This window comes from Myripristis murdjan, chromosome 17 (assembly GCF_902150065.1).
Source record: "Myripristis murdjan chromosome 17, fMyrMur1.1, whole genome shotgun sequence".
Classification (NCBI taxonomy): domain Eukaryota; kingdom Metazoa; phylum Chordata; class Actinopteri; order Holocentriformes; family Holocentridae; genus Myripristis; species Myripristis murdjan.
This window is the reverse complement of record NC_043996.1, coordinates 8616506-8639327: the sequence shown is the minus strand read 5'-3', so window position 1 is coordinate 8639327 and position 22822 is coordinate 8616506. Positions and strand designations below refer to the sequence as shown.

At 39.5% G+C, this 22822-nt stretch overlaps 1 protein-coding gene across 2 annotated transcripts in view; it reads left to right on the top strand.

Annotated features, from left to right (window-relative positions):
• astn1 (astrotactin 1) overlaps positions 1 to 22822 on the top strand; it is a 378530-nt gene that overhangs the window by 165566 nt on the left and 190142 nt on the right. For both annotated transcript variants that reach the window (XM_030073613.1, XM_030073612.1), the window contains exons 14-15: positions 6330 to 6524; positions 19253 to 19380. In XM_030073613.1, the coding sequence (XP_029929473.1) occupies positions 6330 to 6524; positions 19253 to 19380 (323 nt within the window). The remainder of the gene's footprint in view (positions 1 to 6329; positions 6525 to 19252; positions 19381 to 22822) is intronic.

Below are 22822 nucleotides of genomic sequence, written 5' to 3'. Positions count from 1 at the left end.
TCCGCTCGGCATGTGGCTGTTGGCTCACTGGAGGCCATAGCAATGTAACGGAAGATGTACTGGACTGTAAATCACCCTTTGCAATGATTTGTGTACGAAACAGTTGGATGATGCTGCATAGGCCATTCAGAGAAATTTGTAGGGCATCCTGACAAAGATGACCCATTGTATGCTACCTGATAAGTCTAGAAGAGGGCTGAGATGGAAATATGTGGAATAACTTGAGCTGTACTTGGATTTCTTATAATTTAAAGTGCAGTTTCACAGTAATTAATAACTGGAGTTTAATTTTGGTGTGAGCAGGTCTTGGTGACTCTGATGCTAAAAAATTTCAGCAACAGTAACATAATTACATCCAGTCACACACACTCTTCAGGGACAATAGGATGTCACATAAAATGTGTGAAGACAGCGCAGTATGGGCAATAGACGAATATCACACAGTAAAACATTCAGCTTTATAAGTGCATGCCTTCAATTCTTACAAAATTCAACACAGTGGTACTGACTTGGCTTTTCATTCAAGAAGGAAATTCTCAAGTTATGAAGCAGGGTTATAATCCTGAAGCTAAAGAGAGAGTGCAGAAAGTTTTGTACAGATATTTTGAGTACTGCAAAACTATGCAAACAATAGTAGGATTACAGATAGGTCCATAGGGAAGTTGAGGAGAAATGTAGAGATTGTGTGGGTACATTGGTGTTAAGTCTTAGGAGAGCCGGTTGAGTAAGGCCTTGAACAGACAGCAAGCAAACAGCAAGTATTTTGAAATTGCTTTGATCCCCATGTGTGAGGGTGTGGGTTTCTTCCCAGCACCAAAAGCAAAAGTTGAACAGAATTGTGCCGTCAGCCTGTGTGCTCTTGTCTCATGCACAAGTGCAGTGATTTCATGGGAACAAGCTTTGCCTGCTCCTCCGCCTAAGCAGATCGAAAATCTGCTCGCCGCCATCCTCTCATAGAAAATAAACTGTGCATTTGTGGTATTGCATACTGCCTGTTTGGCCCCTGAGGGAGACGCTGTTCAGGTGGCGGGTGTTTTGGAGGAGGTGATTGCCTGGGTGTGGATGGTTCATATTAAGTAGTTCATGTAGGGTAAATGACAGCCAGCCACCCACTCAGCAGTGTGGACAACAAATTGGAACTTGTACATGGAGTAGGAGGTAGGGGAGGTTAACGTGACAGAGATGGAGGTGGTTAGGATGCTCTTGATAATTGACCGAACTTGATCACGATTCAGATTTGCTGAGAGATTTATGTTCTTTGCACACTGAATTTTTAGCTGCAAAATTTTTGTCAGCTCTGTTAGCCAGTTGTTCGGCTCAGTGTGTTGCTATTTGACTTTACTAAGAAAAACGTTACACCTCACACCAAAATTAATCTTGCTTTTTTCAAGCCTAGTTGACTCAAAGAGGTCCAAATGAAGTTAAGATCAAACACTGACTGATGTTCCACACAGTCAAGAACGGGCCTAAATGACAAATCATTATTTAGGATTGATTAGGCACCAGTAAAGTAGCCTGCACCAATCTGACTGCAGCTTGTCACAAAAGAAAGGTTGGTTTCTTTAAATTATTTCCATAAAATGAATCGCTCTTTAACAAGAAAGAATATGCACCAGTTTCCCTGCTATTGAATGAATATTTGTGATTGTGTATGTGGAGCAGGGTGTTGGACATACTCATCCAGCCAACCCTGGGTAAATAGGATTGAATAAAATAATTAAAAATATGTACTGCCTACCCGAAAAATATTAGTGGAGTTTTGTGTCTCATGGTCTGAATGCAGCGTGACGGGGTTTTTACTGTGACCATAGTCTAATTGTTGGAATGTTTCCAGATTTCAAGATAATGGATGATAGTACTAAATATCAGCAGACATTGCAAACACACTCAATCACTATTTCACCCTGCTGCCCTGTGGCTGTGGGTCTCTGAGCTGCAGAAGGGCTCACTTCGGTAAAACCCGAACCATAGCCGCCTTAAACATCATGCCACACCAAATGGGTCATGAGACTTGATGTTTGTAGCTGCTTGTCATTACTGTGTGCTCATTCATGTCCAATGTGTAGCTGTTGTGTTAGCGTTCAGCAAACAAGAACATGCTGTTTTATTCAGGGACAGTGCTTTCCAGTCAAAAGATACAACAGAATTTCAGAAAATGAAAAGAATTTAGACTCATAAACATAAAAAATGGAAAAATGTATTACAAATATTCTGTTTTATTAGTTTTATGAATGATGCTTTTGCTTTTTGCAATTAGGCACAAATTTAGATAAAAAAATTACCTTTTTCATATCTTTGTTTTGGAAAATTTCTTGTGGTTCTTGTAATAAATGTATTACTAATGATGATAAAAAGAAAAGTCAACTGGTGGAAAATATTGGTACAATTTAAGACATAATTCATGGTTGTGTGATGTCAAAAATTAAACCATTAAAAAATGGGTGGAAATAGGCCAATAATGCCAACTGAATCGTGGAGTTCGACTTGTGCCTTCGCTGTAGTTCCTGCGTGCCTTCCCGAGGATCTGGGCACCCCAATTTAAGAAACATTGTCCCGAACTAACCCTTTGCAACAGGTTTTGCTGAAAAGGGACAGCTCTAATCCAAGAATAAAACAGGTAGCTCAGCTGGCATTCTGAGTTGCCACATTCAGATGTAAATTGCCAGGGTGAACTGTGACTGTGATGTGAATAATGAAGAGAGCCCTCCATCTAACGCTGCTTAGAATCAAGAACAAATAAGCCAGTTCATTTGCAGTTTCCTGTATTGAAAATGAACATTTTGATGGAGGATCATTGTAAATACAGACAAATTTTATTTTGACATTACTGCTTTCATAATTTGTTGCTAGTCAAAACTGAGAGCAGGGAGAGATCAGTTTCAAAAGGAAACGGAGCCCACACACAGGTGCATGCTGGGAAGGTGGTTGTGGGGAGAGATTTTTAAGCAGCAGCAGCAACAGTAGCAGCAGGGTGTCAGGCGGCAGATAATGAGCAAGTAAGTTTTTAAATAAACGCCTAGTAGTTGAAGGCGATATGGAAGCTCAGATGATGCGGACAGAGCGCAGTGCCATGTAAGTTGTCTGCCCGAATGAGCATCATGGGCTTTTCTTCATCCAGGGCTCTGCATCATCCTGTGTGCCCGCAAATGTCTAACCCCTTGGAACTCCTAGTGGGCCCTCAGTGTGCACACTCACCCCTTGATTTAGCCTGCTAAAACTTTGTGGTGGCACTAATGGCATTGCGTACACAAAATGTAACAATTCTGATTCATCAACAGTGTGCACATAGATTTTGCAATTGCAGTCAACACTGTCCACCAGGGAATAAACATGTAGCACCTTAGAGCTGTTGAATATTATTTTGAGGTGTGTGTCAGCCAGAAACTGCAAAAATGATAACACTTAAGGACAGCTCCTTGCCTCTGATTAAAGGAGAAACAGTATATTTAAACCAGGAAACCAGCAAACATGGATCTGGGTGTTATAGGTTCGCCAAATTGGCAAGTATGGATTGAGTTGTTAGGAGTGAAAATCGGACAATTTATGTGTAGCCGAAATATCTGAGCATCCCTAACCCGGTTAGAATGTATTTTATGATGAGGATGATGATGAGCAGGAACAGCTAGAGAAGGAGGAAGATGAGGATGGCATTACCACTGGCCAAGGGTGGCAGGCACATCAGGGCTCAAGTGATGCAAGATTTTTCTCCTGATTTTTTTCATTGATGGTCTGTTCATCATAAGGGTGATTTAAAATAACATTTAGAAATAGAAAATGTGGAATGTAGAAGTACTGGATATTCCAACATAAAGTACAAACAATATGTGACCATTTGGACTGGGTTATTCAGCAATGGATCAGATTTGTTTTAGGAAAAATGGGCATCTTTGTCTGCCAAATGCAATCAAATGGTTTAAATCGCATTCTAATGGCATTCTAATTGGCTAATTGTGCCAAAACTGTGGCAGAGCTCATTTAAATGTAAGCTGTTAGGAATCACTTACTAAAATGGTAACAATTGTGCCCGCTATTTTTTTAGTGCATACAGCTGGTTTAAGGGGTAAGTATGGCTACATCAGGGCTGGATTCATTTTAATCCTATGACCCCTCCATGCATCCTGTAGACTTAAATCACATCTATAGTTTGAGTCTGCATCTCATTTGTGAAGATATGTTGGCTGATAGAAAACCAGATACAATAAGCACAGTGCATCTCAGTGTATGAGGGGTGCAAGTGGGAGACAGAATCATGCCGAGGAATCAAACATAATCAGTAACTTGAACGCAAGCCATGACAGAGTCAGTCTGTAGTCAGTGGCTTACATTATTAATGGTGCATTCAGGTCATACATTTTTATCTGCGCTCAATGAAAAGAGAAAACGCGAAATAGGAAATTCCTTCAGCATGACATCATATCATCCGTTGCAGAGCCCCATTTAGTTTGTTTTAATGATACACCCAATTTATACTGACAGTGAAAATAAAATAGCCTGATGCTGTCATTTTGCAGTATACCATGAAGTTAATACCCAGGGTTTGTTCTCACTACCACGGGCATTTACACCCACGTTTGCAATAATAACATTCCTGTGAATAAGTAGAGCAAATTATAGAGTATGAACAACTATATGCATTTAAAATGTTAGCTGCATAGGCTGGTAAAATGAGTCTGTCTGTTTAAGTCTTTTTTTTCTCCTTCAGAAATACCTGTGTATACATTAAGAGCCTTTAAATGGCTTCATGGCAACAGCATCACCAGGTCCTATTTACAGCAGCTTTCTAAATAAATTCAACATTCTGCTGCTTTGTTCTGTGTCATCATTACATAAAAAAATTATGTTGCACGCATAATATATCATGTCAGATTTACATAAACAGGTGATGCAAATTGCTTCTTCCTTTTTTTTCCATTTTACTTGGCATTTTGTTGTTGTCACTTTATGGAGTACAGATGTGGCTAATCCGACACCGTTCCCACAGGAGAGTGGCATCATCTCAGTTTAAATCCCTGACAGATTACGATTCTCACTTTACCCGCACCCATCTCTCTCTTTTTCTCTCTGTCGGTTTCTCACAGACACTGAGATGTCAAAACATCATAAATATGAAAGAGGCTTGAGGACTCTCGCTGTTTGGAGTCTAACTCCTTTTTGAAATTGGGGATTTTGTGCCGGTTGAGTAAAATTAATTGCTGATCCTACACTGTTGAGTTGTGCAGTCTTTACTATGCATCTTTTTGAACCCAGCAAATATGGAGTTTGTCTTTTAGTAACTGGTAAACTCACACAAATCAAGGAAATATCAAAATCTCTTGCTTGTAGAGATGTTATGTAATGTTTCCAGGAAAACATACAATCTGATGGCCTTTCAGGCATCTTTGGATCATACTCTCACAGGACAAAGTCTGTTTTAATTGTTTTGTGGTTGATATTATAATTACATATATTAAAACACTTTCAATGAGTGATTAAAATCATATTACAAAGAATGCGGTTTAACAGAAATGCTAAATCCTCTATATCACAACACAGACTATCACTCTTGGAAATAAATTTTATTTGTTAAGAATTGTTTTTCACGGAAGGCTCAGCCAGCAAACAGTGAAGTTGCAGACAAAAAAACATGCAAATATATACACCTGCCAAGTCAAAATTGCAAGCATCTTCTTAGCACACAAAAGGTAGTAGTCAAGCAGACCAATAGGATCAGGGCCCAAGCCCAAAGATATCCTTTTATATGCCTGTTGATCCTGCATAATCGTTTTAAACTCACCTGGAGAGATCAGGTTTCAGCCATGTGCTTGATTATTTAAATGATTGCTTAACAATTTTCACTTGCAGTCTAACCAGCAGCAGTTTCATAATAAATGGAAACTTAATTAACGATAAACAGAAAACGCTCTATTTTTCATTCTGTAGCTGTTCTGCATGCTAATTGTGTTGCATTCATTTTGCTAAAATGGAAAATAAAGGTAATAAGGAGGCACAATAAGAACTCAAGACAGAAGGAGATAAAGAAAAAGACAAACAAAGCAATAAACAAAGCCAGTGAAATAAATAATGTGTAATAAAGTAATCCCATATCACAATTCTCAAGCCATATATCCAACAGCATGAATAAATGATGTTCAACGGCGTAGTTCTCAACATGTCTCCAATTGTATTGCAACTCTATGGAGGATTGTAAGTGAGATTCACATTGGCGGTTTTGCCATCTGCTGCCCAAAGCCTGCCATGTTTGAAAAGAAAGACAGAAAGAAAGAAATGAACAAATGAGTGCATGCATGAATGAATTATGATTCTCAAAGCTGCGTCCTTTGTCACTCTAGCTGTATCGAGGACTACAAGCGGGGGCCGGATGGGAGGTCGTGCCAGCCACTGTCTGAGGCCTGCACTGAGGGAGTTGACTGTGGGGAGACAGTGGACATCCCTGCTAACCAGACCGTGTTTGGAGACCTTTTCTACGGATACAACAACCACACCAAGGAGAGCACCTCTGGACAGATTCTCAAGGCCACATTCAGGTAGGGGGACATGCAGGTGGGACTTTGCTCAGTCCTGTGTATTATGGAAATAAACTAACACAGGTGACACTTGCCAAAAATGCTAAAAGTGTAGTCATTGTACTTTGCTGCTCTGGTGCTCTGGACGAAACAGTCTGCATAATAACAGATTTTATTTTTTATTTAGTTTTTTTTTGGATTTGGGACACAAAGAACCTGTATGAGCTGGAGTGAAACTTTCTCTCTCACTGGATCACTAGCTAATGGTGTGCGCCATTTGAATGTGCCGACCCGCTGCTTCTCACATAGCGGTAAGGGCAGAGCAGAGTGTTTAAAAGGAGTGTGGGTGGAGCTGTAGAAGCTACTGTCTGTTGCAGGAATGTTGTCACTGTAGCTGCCTGCTTCAGGGTGGTGGGGCACACCTGGGAGGAAGATGGTCACACACAAGGCATTCAAATTCAAGCATATGACACACACCCACACATGAGGTGAAGCGGGAAAGAGAACATTAGTGAGGAACCAAAATTTAATAAAGCAAACTGGAGAATAGAAGAATAAAGTTTATAAAAGCATTAAAACAGCAAATGATGGCTGTGGAAGAAGCAGGAGGAGCAGGACAGTGCAGGGGGAGCAGGAGCAGAGATGGCAGGACACAGGGGCAGAGCCAGGCTGCCAACTTAAAGATGGCAGCCACATCCATGCAGCGAGACACACACATCATCCAAGCACACGCACACAGGTTAGATAGACAGAAAACAGCACAGTCAAGACTGAAGGCAGAGAGGAAAGAGAATAAGACAGAAACTGTGAGAGACATCTAAACCAGCAGAAACTAAACTAAACTATGACAGGAGAGCCTACGGGCAGATGTGGAAATCTTATTATCTGTTCAGTTAGTTCTTTGTCCCTCTGCTCATTTAGCTGAGAACATTTTAATTGTGAATCGTGTCACACTGGAAGTTCCAGCTGAGCTTTGTGCCTGTCAGTCTGCCGCCTGGTGCTCGTACCTCCTCAGACGCCAGCATCACTAGTCGCTGCTACCTAGAGGTGTGCCTTCACTCACCATAATACAGAGAGCCTGCTTTTTATTTCACTTTTCAGAGCATGAGTGTCAGTAAAGAGTGTAGTTTCACATCTATGACACTTTCTGTCCTGGTTTAAGCTTAAGGGTGCAAAACAAAAGCTGTGTAAATGTAAAATTGCATGCTAGTGCCATTCCTCTAGCTCACCCACAGCAAGATATAATCCTAGCGTTGGAAGCTGTTTAGAATTTGATCCACTTCCTACATCACAACCAGATAACCAACAGTTGTTGAGCTAAAATTTGCATAACCATACCCTCTCACCACCTACTTTTTCCCATTATCTGTTCCCAGGCTGCCTTGTTGTTTGATCTGCACTTACACCACCAATCACAGCGTTTTCACAAAAATATGAAGTGCTAAGGGATGGTTACCTGAAAACTGACTTATGTGGAGGATGGACAGAGAGAGGCCATCACAATAGTGGATAAAAACAAACACAATTTTTATTGTCAGGACTATTTAGAATGGTTCAGATATGCCTATAAGTCATAAAATATGGAATCTTTAAAGATAATGCTCTCTGCCTTGGGGCGCAGTTCCATTTTTGTGATGGGTGATTAAGTGAGAAAATGAATGTGTTTATTTTGGAGAAAGAAAAATAAGGAAATTATTTATCTCTTTCTTGTCCCTTTCTTCTGTAAACGAATAAATGAATAAATTAATTTCACGCTTGCTTTTCCATCTGGTCTAACTAGAATACATCTGTGTCTACATATTTGCTGATTGCTAGTTTCCAAAACATTATTTTGGTTTTAAAATAGTCACATAAATACAATAAAATACATACAATGTGTCAAAATGAAATGCTCTGTGTGTTTGCAACACCCAACATTCCAAATTAAGCTTTTCAAAGTTAAATGTGTTCTTACTGATAATTTCAATTCAAGTACATCATCAAAATATTTTTGCCCATACTGAGAGATTGATATCACATTGAAACAGACATTAAAAAAATAAATAAATATTAAAAGGGGTTTTGTGATTTCAGAGATATGTATTTGAATGTGCCTCCACCAACTAAAAAGTGATGAAAATAACACACAATGTAGCTGTGCCGCATTGTTGTCCTAGTTCAAGCAGGTAGGCATTGATGGATGCAAATCTCAGTCATCCATGGCTCCATCACCAAGCTGATAACAACACGAGACACCCACTACTGAGCTTCTCCCCAGTGAGGAGAAACCATAGCTGTGCCTCACAAAAATGTCACTGCACCAGCTATTGGCTGTTTATAAAAACAGGGTCCTATGTGTTCAAAAAAGCTGAAATTAGAAATGGATTATGATCAGAGTTGCAACTACAGATAGGGACTCAATGCAAGATTGATCCTCAAAACCATTTCCCATGTTGGGTCACTGATCTGTGTGTTATAATCAAACAAGCATGAAATGTGTGTCAAGCTGCACATTACCAGTGGGGCCATTGGCGTGTCAGTATCCTAAAGTAAGTCTGCACTTGTTAGATTGTACACTCTCTAAGGGGGATTTTCATCAATCAGACTTATTAACAATCATTTATCTAAGCATGACATTAGTTTTGGTGTGGGCTGTAACTTTTTCATTGCATCTTGGTGGAAATATCCCCTCTTTAAAATTGACCATTTAAAATAGCATGATGATAAGAGTTTGAACTTCCTGGGTTCAAGAGTCAAACATGGTTTGTATATACTGCTGACCCCAAGATTAGAATCCATGACCTCCACATGAAAGTCTGCTCTCCTAGCCCTGATAATGCAAAAAAAATTCTGCTCGACTTTCTTTGAACATCTTGTTAATGGAGCGGATGGTGGTAGTCATGGTTAAACCCACTGCTGTAAGAGTTATTACTCAATAAAATACTTTGTTCAGACATGTGGAACCCCCAAGTTCAGGCAAACACTCTGGGGAGGAACAAAAAAAAATAAAAATAGATCAGCTGCCTTTTTGAAGATGCTCACGGATTTAAGCCTCATAAATCTAAAGAGATGAACTGTCCTTTTTAAGATTTGTATGGATTTTTGTGTGGATGGTAGAGTGCTTTGAAGGCTGTTAATTATCACCGTCCACTTGGTGCAATAATTTCCGCTGAACTCAGGAAGTCAGAAGGTCAGGAAAATCATCTGTGGCCCTTGAATTTAATTTGGACCGTGCATGGATTCCGTAGCCCGGAGGCAATCCATCCACTTAAGGATACGCCACTGGAGTAGTAGAGAGGGAGAAACGGGTGAAGCAGGAAAGTTAATATCATCAAGAAGCTAAATCTCAAATGCTCTGATCTCATTTGAAAGTGGCTGTGAAAGGAGAGTGGGGTTTGAGGCAGACTTTGAAGAGCATCAAATGGTTACTGTGTAGACTAGGTGGTAGTACGGAAAGGAAGGGTCTTTGGGGGGGCATCGTTAATGCAAGGCCTAATTATATGAGATCGTAGCAAATGAATTAAAAGTGACCAGGAGCCAGTGTGCTGAAATTGAGCCTAATAGGACCAGATGAAAGTTTGAATGTAAAATGAACAAAAGGGAGGGGAAGGCAGTTGCGCCGTTGAACACCTCAGCTTCATTAGGCATTTGAAGTAGGTGGAGCGCTCTGTCTAGATGGGATAATTAATTTAAAAAAAAGTGAAAATCTCTTGGTAGGTTACATTTGAATTCCAGTTTCTGGAAATACTAGCAGTGCTGCTGCAGTTGTTATTCAATGAAACAAAATGCTTAACTTAACCATGCACCAGGAGTGAATACACTGCTGATTAGATGATGTCAAGTAGCTGAAGGAACATGTCACGCACAGTGGTTGAATGAATACGGTTTACTGTTGAAATGTGATTTTTCACACAGGTATCACTGACAAAACATTCAGGTCGACGAGTTAAATCTTATGTACTAGACTTGCCAACTGTTTTAGCCATGTTGAGTATCAGTGTATGTGAATGCAATCTCACTATGATTTTACATATAGCCTAAATTATTTGTGGCAAAAAAGTGAAATTTCAACATGTTCGCTTCACTCAATTTCAAAACACACCAAAACACAAACTGGATGAGTTTGGATGACTTTATTGCGGTGATGAAATACTGGTATGAAGAAAGTTTGAAGTCTCTCAAAGTTAATTTTCATATCCTAGTGGAATGAATGGAATGCTTTGGGAAAAGATTAGCAGAAACAAGAAGTAGACTTTTTTTTTTTTTTTTTTTTTTTTAGATATTACGCTAAACATGCAGAATCACTGGTATGGTCCTTTGAAGTGTATTTTTTTTTAAATTAATGTTTGTAATCTGACATCATTTTGTTAAACAAATCAGTTTTTGTTACACAGTAACTCTTTGAAAGTGTATTTGGCCATAACCTGAAACTATATGAACCAGGTCATTTTGATCAAGCCACAGCATTATTTGATTGGTATCAAAAAAAACAACCCATTCTCAATTCTAGAATATGAATGTCAACGTTTTGTCAAATCTCACTGTCCTCCTGTAGACACATAAGGGTACTTTATGTGTTGGTATTGCTACGTTGCAGGTCTGAAATAACATTACTCATCTTATTCATCCTGTTAACCAAATGCTTTCAAAATTTGGGAATGACACTGGCAAATACTGCCTTCTGTAATAATGGTGTGGAAACTGTATCTCATTTGATATTTGATATGACGGGATATTGCTGTGTATTTGGTTGGTCTTACCAGGGTCCATACAATATTGTTACCCTACAAGGGGAAGTAGAGCCCACCCAGCCCTGCTGGAATGGATTACTGTAAAATGCAGCCCTTAAAGCTCCATTTTATCTACAATTTTTTTTGGAGCTCTCAGATCCTGACAGAGGAGATGCAACAGAGAAAAGTGTCCTATCCCCATGAACTTATATGCTGCAGATTTGGCTGATTTGCCCAAATTCACCTCTAGTTTTAGGCATGAATCTTCCCCGCCCAGGGGAGTTGACAAATCAAAACCCCAAAACAGTTTCCTGAACAGCAAAGAGCAAGTGCTCAGTCCAGAGCAAAGTGGACACATCAACAGTGACTGACCATCTTCACCACCTTCTGCTCTACTAGAGCTGTCAAAACTGGCAAAAAATGATATTCAAATATCCTTTCTAACACATGAACCGTTCAGATATTTATTTTTGTGCATTATGTCGACAAGAGGGCAGACCGATATGACGAGATACATATGTACTTGCATTTACGTCAACATAATTAGGTTACGGTCAGGGGTGGACTGGGACAAAAAATCGGCCTGGGCATTTTGGACCAGACCGGCCCACCACATTCGATAACGCACACCTTTCCGGTCTTTTTGCTCTCTTAAATGTGTATAACAACTGTGCAACTCTTTAAAACCATAATGCCATGCAATTAGTTAGCTGCCATCAGCAGTGTTGGGCACGTTACTTTGAAAAAGTAATTAATTACCGTTACTAGTTACTTCTACTAAAAAGTAATTAATTACCAGGAAAAGTAACTATTACGTTACTTTTTAAAAAATTGTTCAAATATGTCAAATTACTTGGCTGCCCCAATCATACTGGCCTATAGTACTATAGTGGAACAATAAAATACAATAGATGAATAGGAATTGAACTTTTTTATTCTATTGAACAGGCCACAACTGGCCAACACCTTTTGGGCATCTATTTCAGATCAGTAAGTGCAGGTGCCTATCAACATGAATAGAGAATGAGCCCAAACTGCACATAGGAAGGTCATGGCGACAAACAAAGTATACCACACAAATCCTTTAAATCTGAATCTGATTCGATTGGTATGTATATCTCCCCATAAAGTTAGAACAAGGCATTAAAAAAGGCAAAAAAAAAAAACCCAACAACAACAACAAAAAAACCCCAAAACAAAACAAGGCAAAATAATAATAATAATAATAATAATAATAATAATAATAATAATAATAATTTAGCACCTGGGTTACAAATTCACAAAAAGAGTACAGAAATGAAAATTACAGAAACCCTAAATACCACTGTGTGTGTCATCTAGCCAGTGACAGGCAGAATGATAAGAATCACTTCACTGTCATGGTTAACAACAAAGTGAGGTAAATAAAGTAAAATCCAACTTTTGTCCGGGTGGGGAATTGAATCGAAGACCTCCTGCATGGCAGACGGGGGCACTATCGGGAATTGTGTTCCTCTGGCATTGTTTGGGCTTGTTCTTCATTCATATTGATAAATTACGAAAAAGCAAAAAAGTCCGATCGGTTTGAAAATTGACAGCCGTTTTTTTTCTTGCAGTTTCTCTGCGCCACTTTTGCGTTTTCTCTCCATCTCAGTAGATCCTATGAGATAACGTTCGACCTGCGTTGCACTGCACACCGGCTCACCGAGCCACAGGCTCGTGATATTATTGGGCCAGCCCCATGTCAGTGAAGAAAAATAACCAATGGGCCGCAGAGCAGCGTGTCTCAGGGGCCGGCCTGGTGCTGAGTAAACAAACTCTTGCAATGACTTTATTTGCCGAAATCATTATGCAGGCGGGACCAAACTACGCAAAAGGGGTTGTTTAGCAATGTGATTGGGCCAGCCCAGTGCCAATCGGGCCGCTGATCTACTGATCTTACGGTCAGCTATTTCAATAATAATGAAAAAAAAAAAAAAAAAAAGTGTCGGGGGACTGTCGACCCACTTAGCACATCGGCCCACCGGGCAAATGCCCGGTGGGCCAATGGCCAGTCCACCCCTGGTTACAGTATATATCTGTAAACATAATAATCAGGTTGCTAGTGGTAGAACGATAGGCTAACTCTATCTTACACAGCTTGCATACAACTTTATCTTGAGGTTCCACACATTTGCTGTCTACCTCCCAAAATCTGACGTAATTCAAACTAGGACTTTTTAGTTTGCTATATTCAAATAGTTACCTCTCAGAAATTCAAATAGTTGGTGGCCTCCACTTGAGGCCACCAAAACTGCAACAGTTCGCTTTTTACAGCTTTCAACTAGCCTCATTGAAATGCACCAGTATTTCTTTCTGTTTTTAAACAAGCCAGTGGCAACTAAAATATCATGCAAGTGAGTGTGCACTGTGGCTTGCTATTCCCCAATAAGCTCTATGGATGTATCTGCCCTTGTGCAGCTCATGTAAGGTTTATAAAGTGAGGCACCATAAGGAATGTCATCAGAGAATGAGAGAGAGAGAGAGAGCGGGGGCAGGGGGAGAAAAAGAAAGAAAGAAAGAAAGAGAAAGAAAACCTCACTGGGAGGTTCACTGGCACTTCTTCAAAAGCCCCCACCCCACCGCTCTGGAGTGGCACAAAGCATCTGTCTCCATCTCTCACAGCCGATGAAAGGAAGGAGAAGTCAAATTTTAATAGTGTTTAATCATCAGTGGAAGTATGGGAAAAAATCAAGGAAAAGAAGAATGTGGGCCCTCAACCATGGCAGTGTTTTTATTTTTTTTAATTGCTCACTTCAAACACAGCAGCTGTGCAATGCAAAGAGAAGCAACATCCTAAGGAATATGGCTTTTGTTTCCTCAAGTTCTCAAGTGGCAACAGCATCTTTCTGATAGCTGTGTTGCCACTTGAGCACTTGAGGAAGCAAAGCAGAACTTTCTTTCTTGCTTGCTTTCTTTTGTTCGTTCTTTCTTTCTCTAATTTCTCTATTTCTAAAATCATAAAAATGTGACCATTCCTACCAAGGCAAACTTTTGACTGCTAATCTTTTATTTATTTGGGAAAAAAGGTCTGTGTGGGGGGAAAAAAAGACTGGTCTGCTCTGTGCCCCTGCGAGGTTTTTCTATCTAGTCTGTCTGGAGCAACAACAGAAAAAAGGGGAATGAAAGGGAAGTAGTGAAGGTGCAAGCAGGTACCCACTGGCATAATACACATGCACACACACACACACACACATACACACACACACACACACACACACACACACACACAGCAACACATACACACTTCCACACACAGAGGATGGAAGCCAGAGAGCTGGCTAAAGATAAAGATTCTCTTCTCAAGCACACATACACACACACACATACATAGGCACTTGGGCATGAGCTGGCATGCACACAAATGGTACGCTTGCACACACACACTTAGGCACACACATGACCGCAGTAGGTGTGCTGTCTGCTGGACAGCCAAGCCTTTTCAGCTATGTCTCCAGAGAGCTGCATCATTCATATGCACACACACACACACACACACACACACACACACACACACACACACACACACACACACAGAGGTACACTGGTTTGATTCTTTCCACCCAGCATGATTCCCTCTTGGTTCATCTTTCAAGCTCACCAGCCCTGAAATGCTTCTCATGTTTTTAGAAAAGGAGAATGCGTCCCTCTCTCACTGCCCGGATGCTTCCCCGCCGGCTTCAGAGGCCGACTTGTTATTATCATTTCAAAAAATGGAAGTTTATTTATTTGATTTCGTTCTTTCTTTGAAAAGTAGATGTGAGGTAAAATGTGTCGTTTGCGTCGTTTTCATTCGCCATCCTGTGGCAAGTGGGGGCCGGCGGAGCCACAAGAGGCATCTGGGCAACAAAAGCTGAATATAAAAAGTGGGCGCGCCCATGAAAGACACCCTGTCGCGGTGTCATCTCAGTAGCGTAAGGTGCGAGATAGGATTTGGGTTCACATTACAACTCTGTGACAGGTGCTCTCCCTTTCTCTCTCCGTGGGAGTCAATGGGCTCCAGTAATGAGATGTTAAAAAGCTAACCTCCTCTCAGTTCTCCTTACACACTCTTCCTTCAGCTCACTCTGTTCCTTCCTGCTCCTCTCTCTCTCTTTCCATTCCACTCTCACACAACAAGCTCAGAGCAGGTTTTAATGAATATTTTAGTGCCCTTTGTTCTCATTCTGGTGGCTGCTTGGGATCAATGATTAAGACCATGCTCCCTGCTGCCCGCTACCCACACCAAGTAGCCTGGCAAGGGCGTTGCCACTTCTTCTTCTTCAACTCATATCTGCCTCACCCCAGCCCAGCCCATCCTTAAATCCCCTCTCTAGAGGAATACCTTCACCAACTCAGTTAATTAAAATATGGAATCTGTTTGAGGAAGATGGACACGTGAGAGAGACAGAGAAAGAGAGAGAGGGATAGAGTGTGTGTTTGTGTGCGCGCGTGTGTGTGTGTGTGTGTGTGTGTGTGTGTGTGTGTGTGTGTGTGTGTGCGTGCGCGTGTGTGTGTGTGTGTCCTTATTGACAGCCATGAGTTTGTTCACTCACTTTTTCATCAAGACCAGGGATGGGAGAAAAGAAACAGCTTGAGAAACAGGAGTGAGAGTCAGAGGGTAGTTATCATTAATCAAGATTGTCCTTGTATTTTTGTCACATTTCACATTTCAATAATTTATCACAAACAGGTGGCTGTCTCGTCACACCTCCTCCTGAAAGATTTTTTTTCTCTCTTTTTTCCTGGAGCCTTTGCAGCATTAAAAAGTTACCTGAGCTTCAGGAGAGATTTCAGTTTTGGAAAAAATGAGTTATGGCATCCCTACAGTGCCAGATGGTTGTTAAAAGTTCCATGTCATCATCTAACAAAATTAAAAATGAAAACTGTCAGACATGAATACAGTCGTAGGCAACTAGTCTATATTACACTTAGTTTTAACAGCATCTGAAAGAAAAAAAAAAAACTGCTGTTGTTAGCAGACAGCTGAATTTCACTTGTCATGTTGCCACGTTGTGTGGCCTGTTAAACTGAGAAATGAAAGCATGCATATTTTCTTCCCACAGAAAGTGACAGATGTTTGACTCCAGAAACAATATAAACGTGTCCTAACAACCTCGTGTGTCATAGTTTTGGACCAGTAAATGTACTAATTAGCTATGTCTGGCAATAGACTAAGTGCTAATATGAGTTTGATACTTAACTGGCTGAGCGATTACATATTCCATAAAAGAAAAAGCTTCATTTTTTATGACAGATACAACATAACATTAACATTATTTTACCCCAGAGGCTCCAAATGCATTTTCTTTACAGCCTCATCCCAATTAATCTTCCTGACCCCCATCTTCCCTACCAGCCAGATAAATTATATTAGTGGTAGCCAACTTTACATGGTTTTTATGAACTTCATTTCTGTGCTACTAATTGCTATTAAAGGTAATTTCCCCTGGCCATGCAATGACCATGCTAATGAAATGCCATTTTTTTATTTGACACTGATCCTGCACTGTTTTATTTCCACTTGGTGGACTTGGTTGTTTTCATGTAGTGAGCTTCCCAAAGGGAACAATATCAGACAATTTGTATATATTTTATTGTCATCGCCCATGCTGTGGATAGTGCATGCATGTAAAGATTATGCATGGTCCTATTTTTTTTTTTTTTTCTTGCATGGTCCAAATGAGCTGAATTATCAGGGTTTATCAGAAATTGAATGGAGTTGAATGGTCTTTCATGTTCAAAACAATATACCAGGATGTTCAGAGCAGTGCCCATAGCTATGTGTATAATCACCATGGTACCAGACTAACTTCCATATAAACCGATTTGTGACAAGTCACAACTCAGTGAGGGAAAAGGTTTTCCAGAGAGGGCCAAAGTAGTTGAAATACACTTATACTTGGTATCCATTAGCTGTTTAAAGTTAACAAACACTTTTCTTCTTCGCTAATGTTTGGTTAAACCATGACAGTTTTAGCATTTAAGAAATTAAGGAATAGAGATGTTTGACAATGCTGACCTGCCAGATTTGCTAGTTTGCAGATGCTGACTGGAGGAGCTAATATGTCTTTGCTGCTGTTATGTTAATCTCGTTGCTAATGTCAGATTCCAGTTTTGACAGCTGTCTAAATGCTGTGTAAAACACCAGGACACAAAGATTCAAATATCCACAGTTATTTTAGTAATCTCTGGATTCAGGCTATAGCCATAGTATAGCACATTTCCACAGTTCTCAAGTGTGTGCGAAACACTTAACAGACTTACTGACTTGTGATCACAGCAAAGAATTATAAACAACATTTTAATCTGTAGTAGTCGGATGACCACCACAAACAGCAGTGACTGTTCCATTTCATTAAAGTTCTGTGGGGTTAACACATTAAAGTAGACCAAACAGGCCAGATAAAACTTGATAGGTGTGATAAGCTGTGTGTACCAAAAAAAAAAAAAAAAAAAAAAAACCCTCCTCAACAGGCTAAACTAATCAGTGTTTATTAAATTATGTGTCTGGTATCACAATGGGCCTCAGAACTACGACTGTATTAGGTCCCTAAATAAGAAAAATAAACAATTTTTTGATCAGCTTTCATCCTGGGACTCCTGAATGACTAAGATGTTGATTTATGGAATTAATATTTTGCAGTGGAACCTTGTTGTGAACCCAACTGGCACTCTGACAAATGAATGAAAGAGTGGACAAAATATGAGCAAGTTCATCCAAGGGTCACCCCAGCAACAGACAAATGGGGACATCGGCTGTCAGACTGAAGATGAGTCATGTTGCAGAAGAAGAACAATCAGCATAATGAAAAATAACATGGTTAATGTGAGACTTTGTTAGTCTCCTCAATACACAGCTGAATCCTACAGTACATGGTTATTATGTTGTAGGGTTTTACCTTAATGGTCTGTCAGAAGGTATCGTTTCCTAATGTGCTGCTTGTGAATGACACACATATTCTTCTAGCTTTTGTGCTGTCCTCCCTCACAGCCTTTATCCCTACTGTGAAACATCTTCTCTCTGACTCCTCCATCTTCATCTGTCAATACCATAACTATATAATGAGGAGTGTCATTCCATAATTTGTGATGCTTCCATGGAGAAGATGTTTCTGTGTATTTGTTTAAAAAACTGAAACTGTAGCAACATCTCAAAGTGATCACTGTTTTTGATCAGATGAAATAGACTTTATTGCGGCAAAGGAAATTTGTCTTGGACACATGCAGAATCTGCTGTTAAAAAACACAAATAATGTAGTGCATACATACAGTACGTAGACAGACTGCCAAACACACAATACCTACAATATATGCACAGACTGCCATCAACCAACAAATGAAGAAAAGGTCTTTAAACTGCAGTAACCTCAATTTTGCATAGGCGCAGGGTTCCCACTAGTCATGGAAGTTCTGAAATGGCATAAGGTTTTGAGAAGCCTGGTCCCAGATTGGGACATTCAGAACATTTGCTGAATCCCAATGTGGATATCAGGGGATGTCAGGGAATTTTGCAAATTCGTTTTGTAAAAGGTATAGGCAGCAATGCATTTTCTACCTCATTCCACACATTTATCATGGTTTCCAGCTGATTTTCTCAACATATAGCGGAGCAGTAGTGGAAACCTGCCTCTTGCCTCTTTAGAAGAACATCCACAAATCAAGAAGTCATAGCATATTTAGGTCTTGGAATTGCTTCCACCTTGTCATGCAAAGTTGTGGAAAAAGCTCCAAAGGCAACCCTAGTTCATGCCATATTTTTGGAATTATGCATAAAGCAAAGTTGTATGACAACACTTTTCATACATAAATGTCTTGTTTTGTTGGGCACTTCTTGCTTTATTAAGTTTTTGAACATTTTGTCACACCACCTTCAATCTCATTCACATCTACCTCTTCCCTCTCTTGAATCCTTTCTTCCCTTTTAACTTCCTTCTCCCTTCCCTGCCTGTTCTCTCTCTCCATGTGAGGTCCTGTTAGATGACTGAGTGCTTTTGTCTCTAAATAGGGCCACCTATCATCTCATCTCTCTCTTCATGCCAGGCAGAAGAACTTTGCCCGAGGCATCGAGCAGCAGCTCCCAGATGGCATGGTGGTGGCATCGGTGCCAACAGAGGTTCAGTGCCATGAGGAGCTGTCGGACCCGGTGCCTGACCCAGAATACCTCACAGGTATGAATCCATATTTCATAGACCACACAGTGAGCTCATAACTCACAGGTACACTACAGTATTTCATCACTGCCTTGTAAAAAACAAACAAACAAAAAACCTAACCTCAAAAAACAGTCAATTTCTCAGGAATTGACAGCCATCAAGGAAGCCTGGTTTTTCACCCTGCGGTTGTCACATAAACATACTGGACATAGGATCTCAGTCAGAATTGTCTTCCTTGTGTCCTTCTATTAATTAACATTTACAGGCTTATTTGAAGTGTATGGTAGATGCTATTGACCTAATGTAATATGGGATATTAATTCCACATTTCAGAGTATGTGTGAAAAAAATTATCTCATACTTGTTTTTGTAAGCCGGAATTGGGATTGGGTCTTGTGTTGTGTCTTGAAAGTAGGGCAGTAAATGTTGGAGGACAGTTATTATTTTGGATCGCAAAGCAGAATTTAAAGGCTAGATTACTAGATTAGGATGTTACAAGAGTACAGTACAGTGGAGTGTGCCATGGATCTTATAAGCTCTATTATATAGTCTTGCTATTGGTTCAATGATTTCCATTGTGGAGATGGATGAATTTGCGAGACAATAAAACATTGTTTGAAAGAATAATTGCATGTAGATATGTTTCTGAGACAGTATAGGTGAGATATGGTCTGATCTTGTTAACATACAATGTGTGGTTGAGCTTTGTTAAAGATTTGTTAATTTATGAACTTGGTTGCAATATGTGAGACATGAATCAAAAAGTACTCCAGAAGAGAAACACTTATGTGATAGTTAGTGTTTGATTTTCAAAACAAATGGGGTCAGACATATAGCTTTCTTAGGGGAATGTAAATACATAAATACAAGACATTGATTGTTAGATGATTGTTTCAACCACTACTGTAAATAGATCAAAAGATAGTTTGGCATTGATGACATCAGGGTTTGGGTCAGAAAGAAGAATATGTCATCAGCATATACTTGACAATTAGAATATTTACACTCATTAGGAAGGTCACTGATATACAGAAAAAAAGTGTAAAGGACCCAAAATGCTGCCTTGTGGAACTCCCATATTACAGGCTATAGGGGTGATGTTACATGACCAAATTTAACCACTTGAGACCTGTTTGATAGATGAGGAGGGCATTATTACCACAGAGAATGAAAGTTGAAATGAGCTGAGTCTTTGATACACTGAATCATCAGATTCAGTGTATCAAAGACTTAAAGAAAATCTATAAAAAAAAAAAAAAAAATTTCAGTAAATAGTAATACTTGTTGATAATACTGGTTGATCGGGTGGAGCATAAACCATACTGAAATCTACTGCAGTGGTTATTGCTTTCAAGATGGTAGTTTAATTGGTTATTGGAGAATTTTCCCCAATAATTTTGATATTACTCAGAGAATGGATTGGTTGGATGGATGGATATTGGATATTGATTTTCCCCAAGGGAAAGATAAAAAGACTGATAAAGAGACTGATCAGATGGTGGAAGACAGGCATAAAGCTGTCAGCATGAGTCTTTAAAAAATACATATTTAGAACATAAATGTCATAAGCAAGAGCATTTTTCAAAGAGTTTAAAACATCAGAGACGTCATTCTTTGTAATCTCAGTGAAAGGGAACTGGTTGGATGTTGAAGAAAAGACAGGTGTGGGGATAAGAGGGAGTATCAAAGTTAAATGGTAGTTCTTTATCAGATGTAACAAAATAATCATTGAAAAAGCTTGCAGTCTTTCTGCCTCAGTGATAAGAGTGCCTTGTAGAAAAATCTGAATATTGTCATTCTTCTTATTTTCACTAGTAATGTATGTAAATGTCTGCCATAATGCTTTAGGTTTAGAAGCAGTTTGAATAATCTGCTTTTGGAAATAGACAGCCTTGCGTAGTTAATTACTACATTTGTTTCTGATCTCTATGAAGTGTTTTACTCTCCAATGTATTTGAGGGTCTATACATTTTGAGAGAAAGAGCCCTCCGTTTGAATAATTGTAGAATATAAGAATTTTTCCATGGTAATTTAGTCTTCTGAGATTGTGCCATGTAGGCAGTGGTATATTTACTGTGTGTGGTCTCTCTCTAACTCTGTCACAGAACAGAGCCAGAATTTTCTCTTTGTTGTCAAGGGACAATTTAGACTCCAATCAATATCTCTAATTTCAGCATTCAACTGAGGTGGTTTTGAATGTGGTATTTTAGAGACAGAGTGGCTAGTGTTGTTTCTCTGGGTTTTGACAGTTTTCCTAATAGCATAAATAAGTGAATGATCTGATATTACTGTATGGATTATTCCAGGCAATGCATATTTATAGGGTTGATTTATAAATATAAGGTCAGGAACGAGACTGCAAGTATTATCAATTCTAGCTGGCTCCTTGATTTCAGTAGCTTTCATTGATTTTGATGAGCTGTTCCAGTCCAGGTTGATATCACCCAATATATCAAGCCCTTTCTTTGTTAGTTTTAGTATCTTGCCTTGAAGGGTTAATGGTTTACCAACCTGGAAGACTAATAAGAAGACACATATAATAAAGCAGAAGTGCTTGCCAGCAGGGGAGCAAACAAAAAGTTATGTTCACAATTTGAATTGCTTTCAGGTCTTTGACACCTAGCCTTGGGCTATTGACCTACATTATGGAGATGCTTTTGCAAAACTGAGTTCAGTTAGAGTTTCTCATATTCTGTCAACAAACCGTATTGACAGATATCAAGCACACTGTCACCTTTCAAGCATCTGAATGCAGAATCATTTCCATTTCATCTGTGTTCACTCTTTGTATACAATGACAAGCACCTGTAGTCTACAATGACATAGTTCCTATAAAAGGGTTTGCTGATTTTCAGCCTTATCTCCATGAGCCTTAGATGGGTATATAAAGTGTATCATTGGCATACAGAATAACCACACCGTAGTGTAGCTGGGGTTTCAGGTCTTCACCACCAAAGTCTAGCATAATATTGGTTTGCTCTCTATTTATTTGCAAACTTGTGGTATTAAAATAGCAGCCAGTAACTGCTGTCTGATGAATAACCATGTGTCAATGTATATCTGGGGACAGATGTGGAATATGTAAAACAAAAACATTTTGAGTATTTTATCAAGGGAATGAATGAATGAATGAATGAATGAATGAATGAATGAATGAATGAATTTTCCTGTACTGCCTTATGACTAATCAGGATTCTAAAGCACACCTTGACACCCTGTGTAGACAAAATAAAAACAACTGTCATTAGCCGGCTGTTACTTGTCAACAGCTTAGTTTACAATCTCCATACTTAATAAAGTGTGCTCTCTAAACACTGTATGGCTAGCATAACTACCATTTAGACTTAGATCATTATTCAATATAAAAGCAGCTTACCTCTCATCAGCCTCTCTTATCCAGTGGTTGTCCATCACCATGGCTGATGTTACACTCCATGTTTCTGTCAGGCTCCTCCAA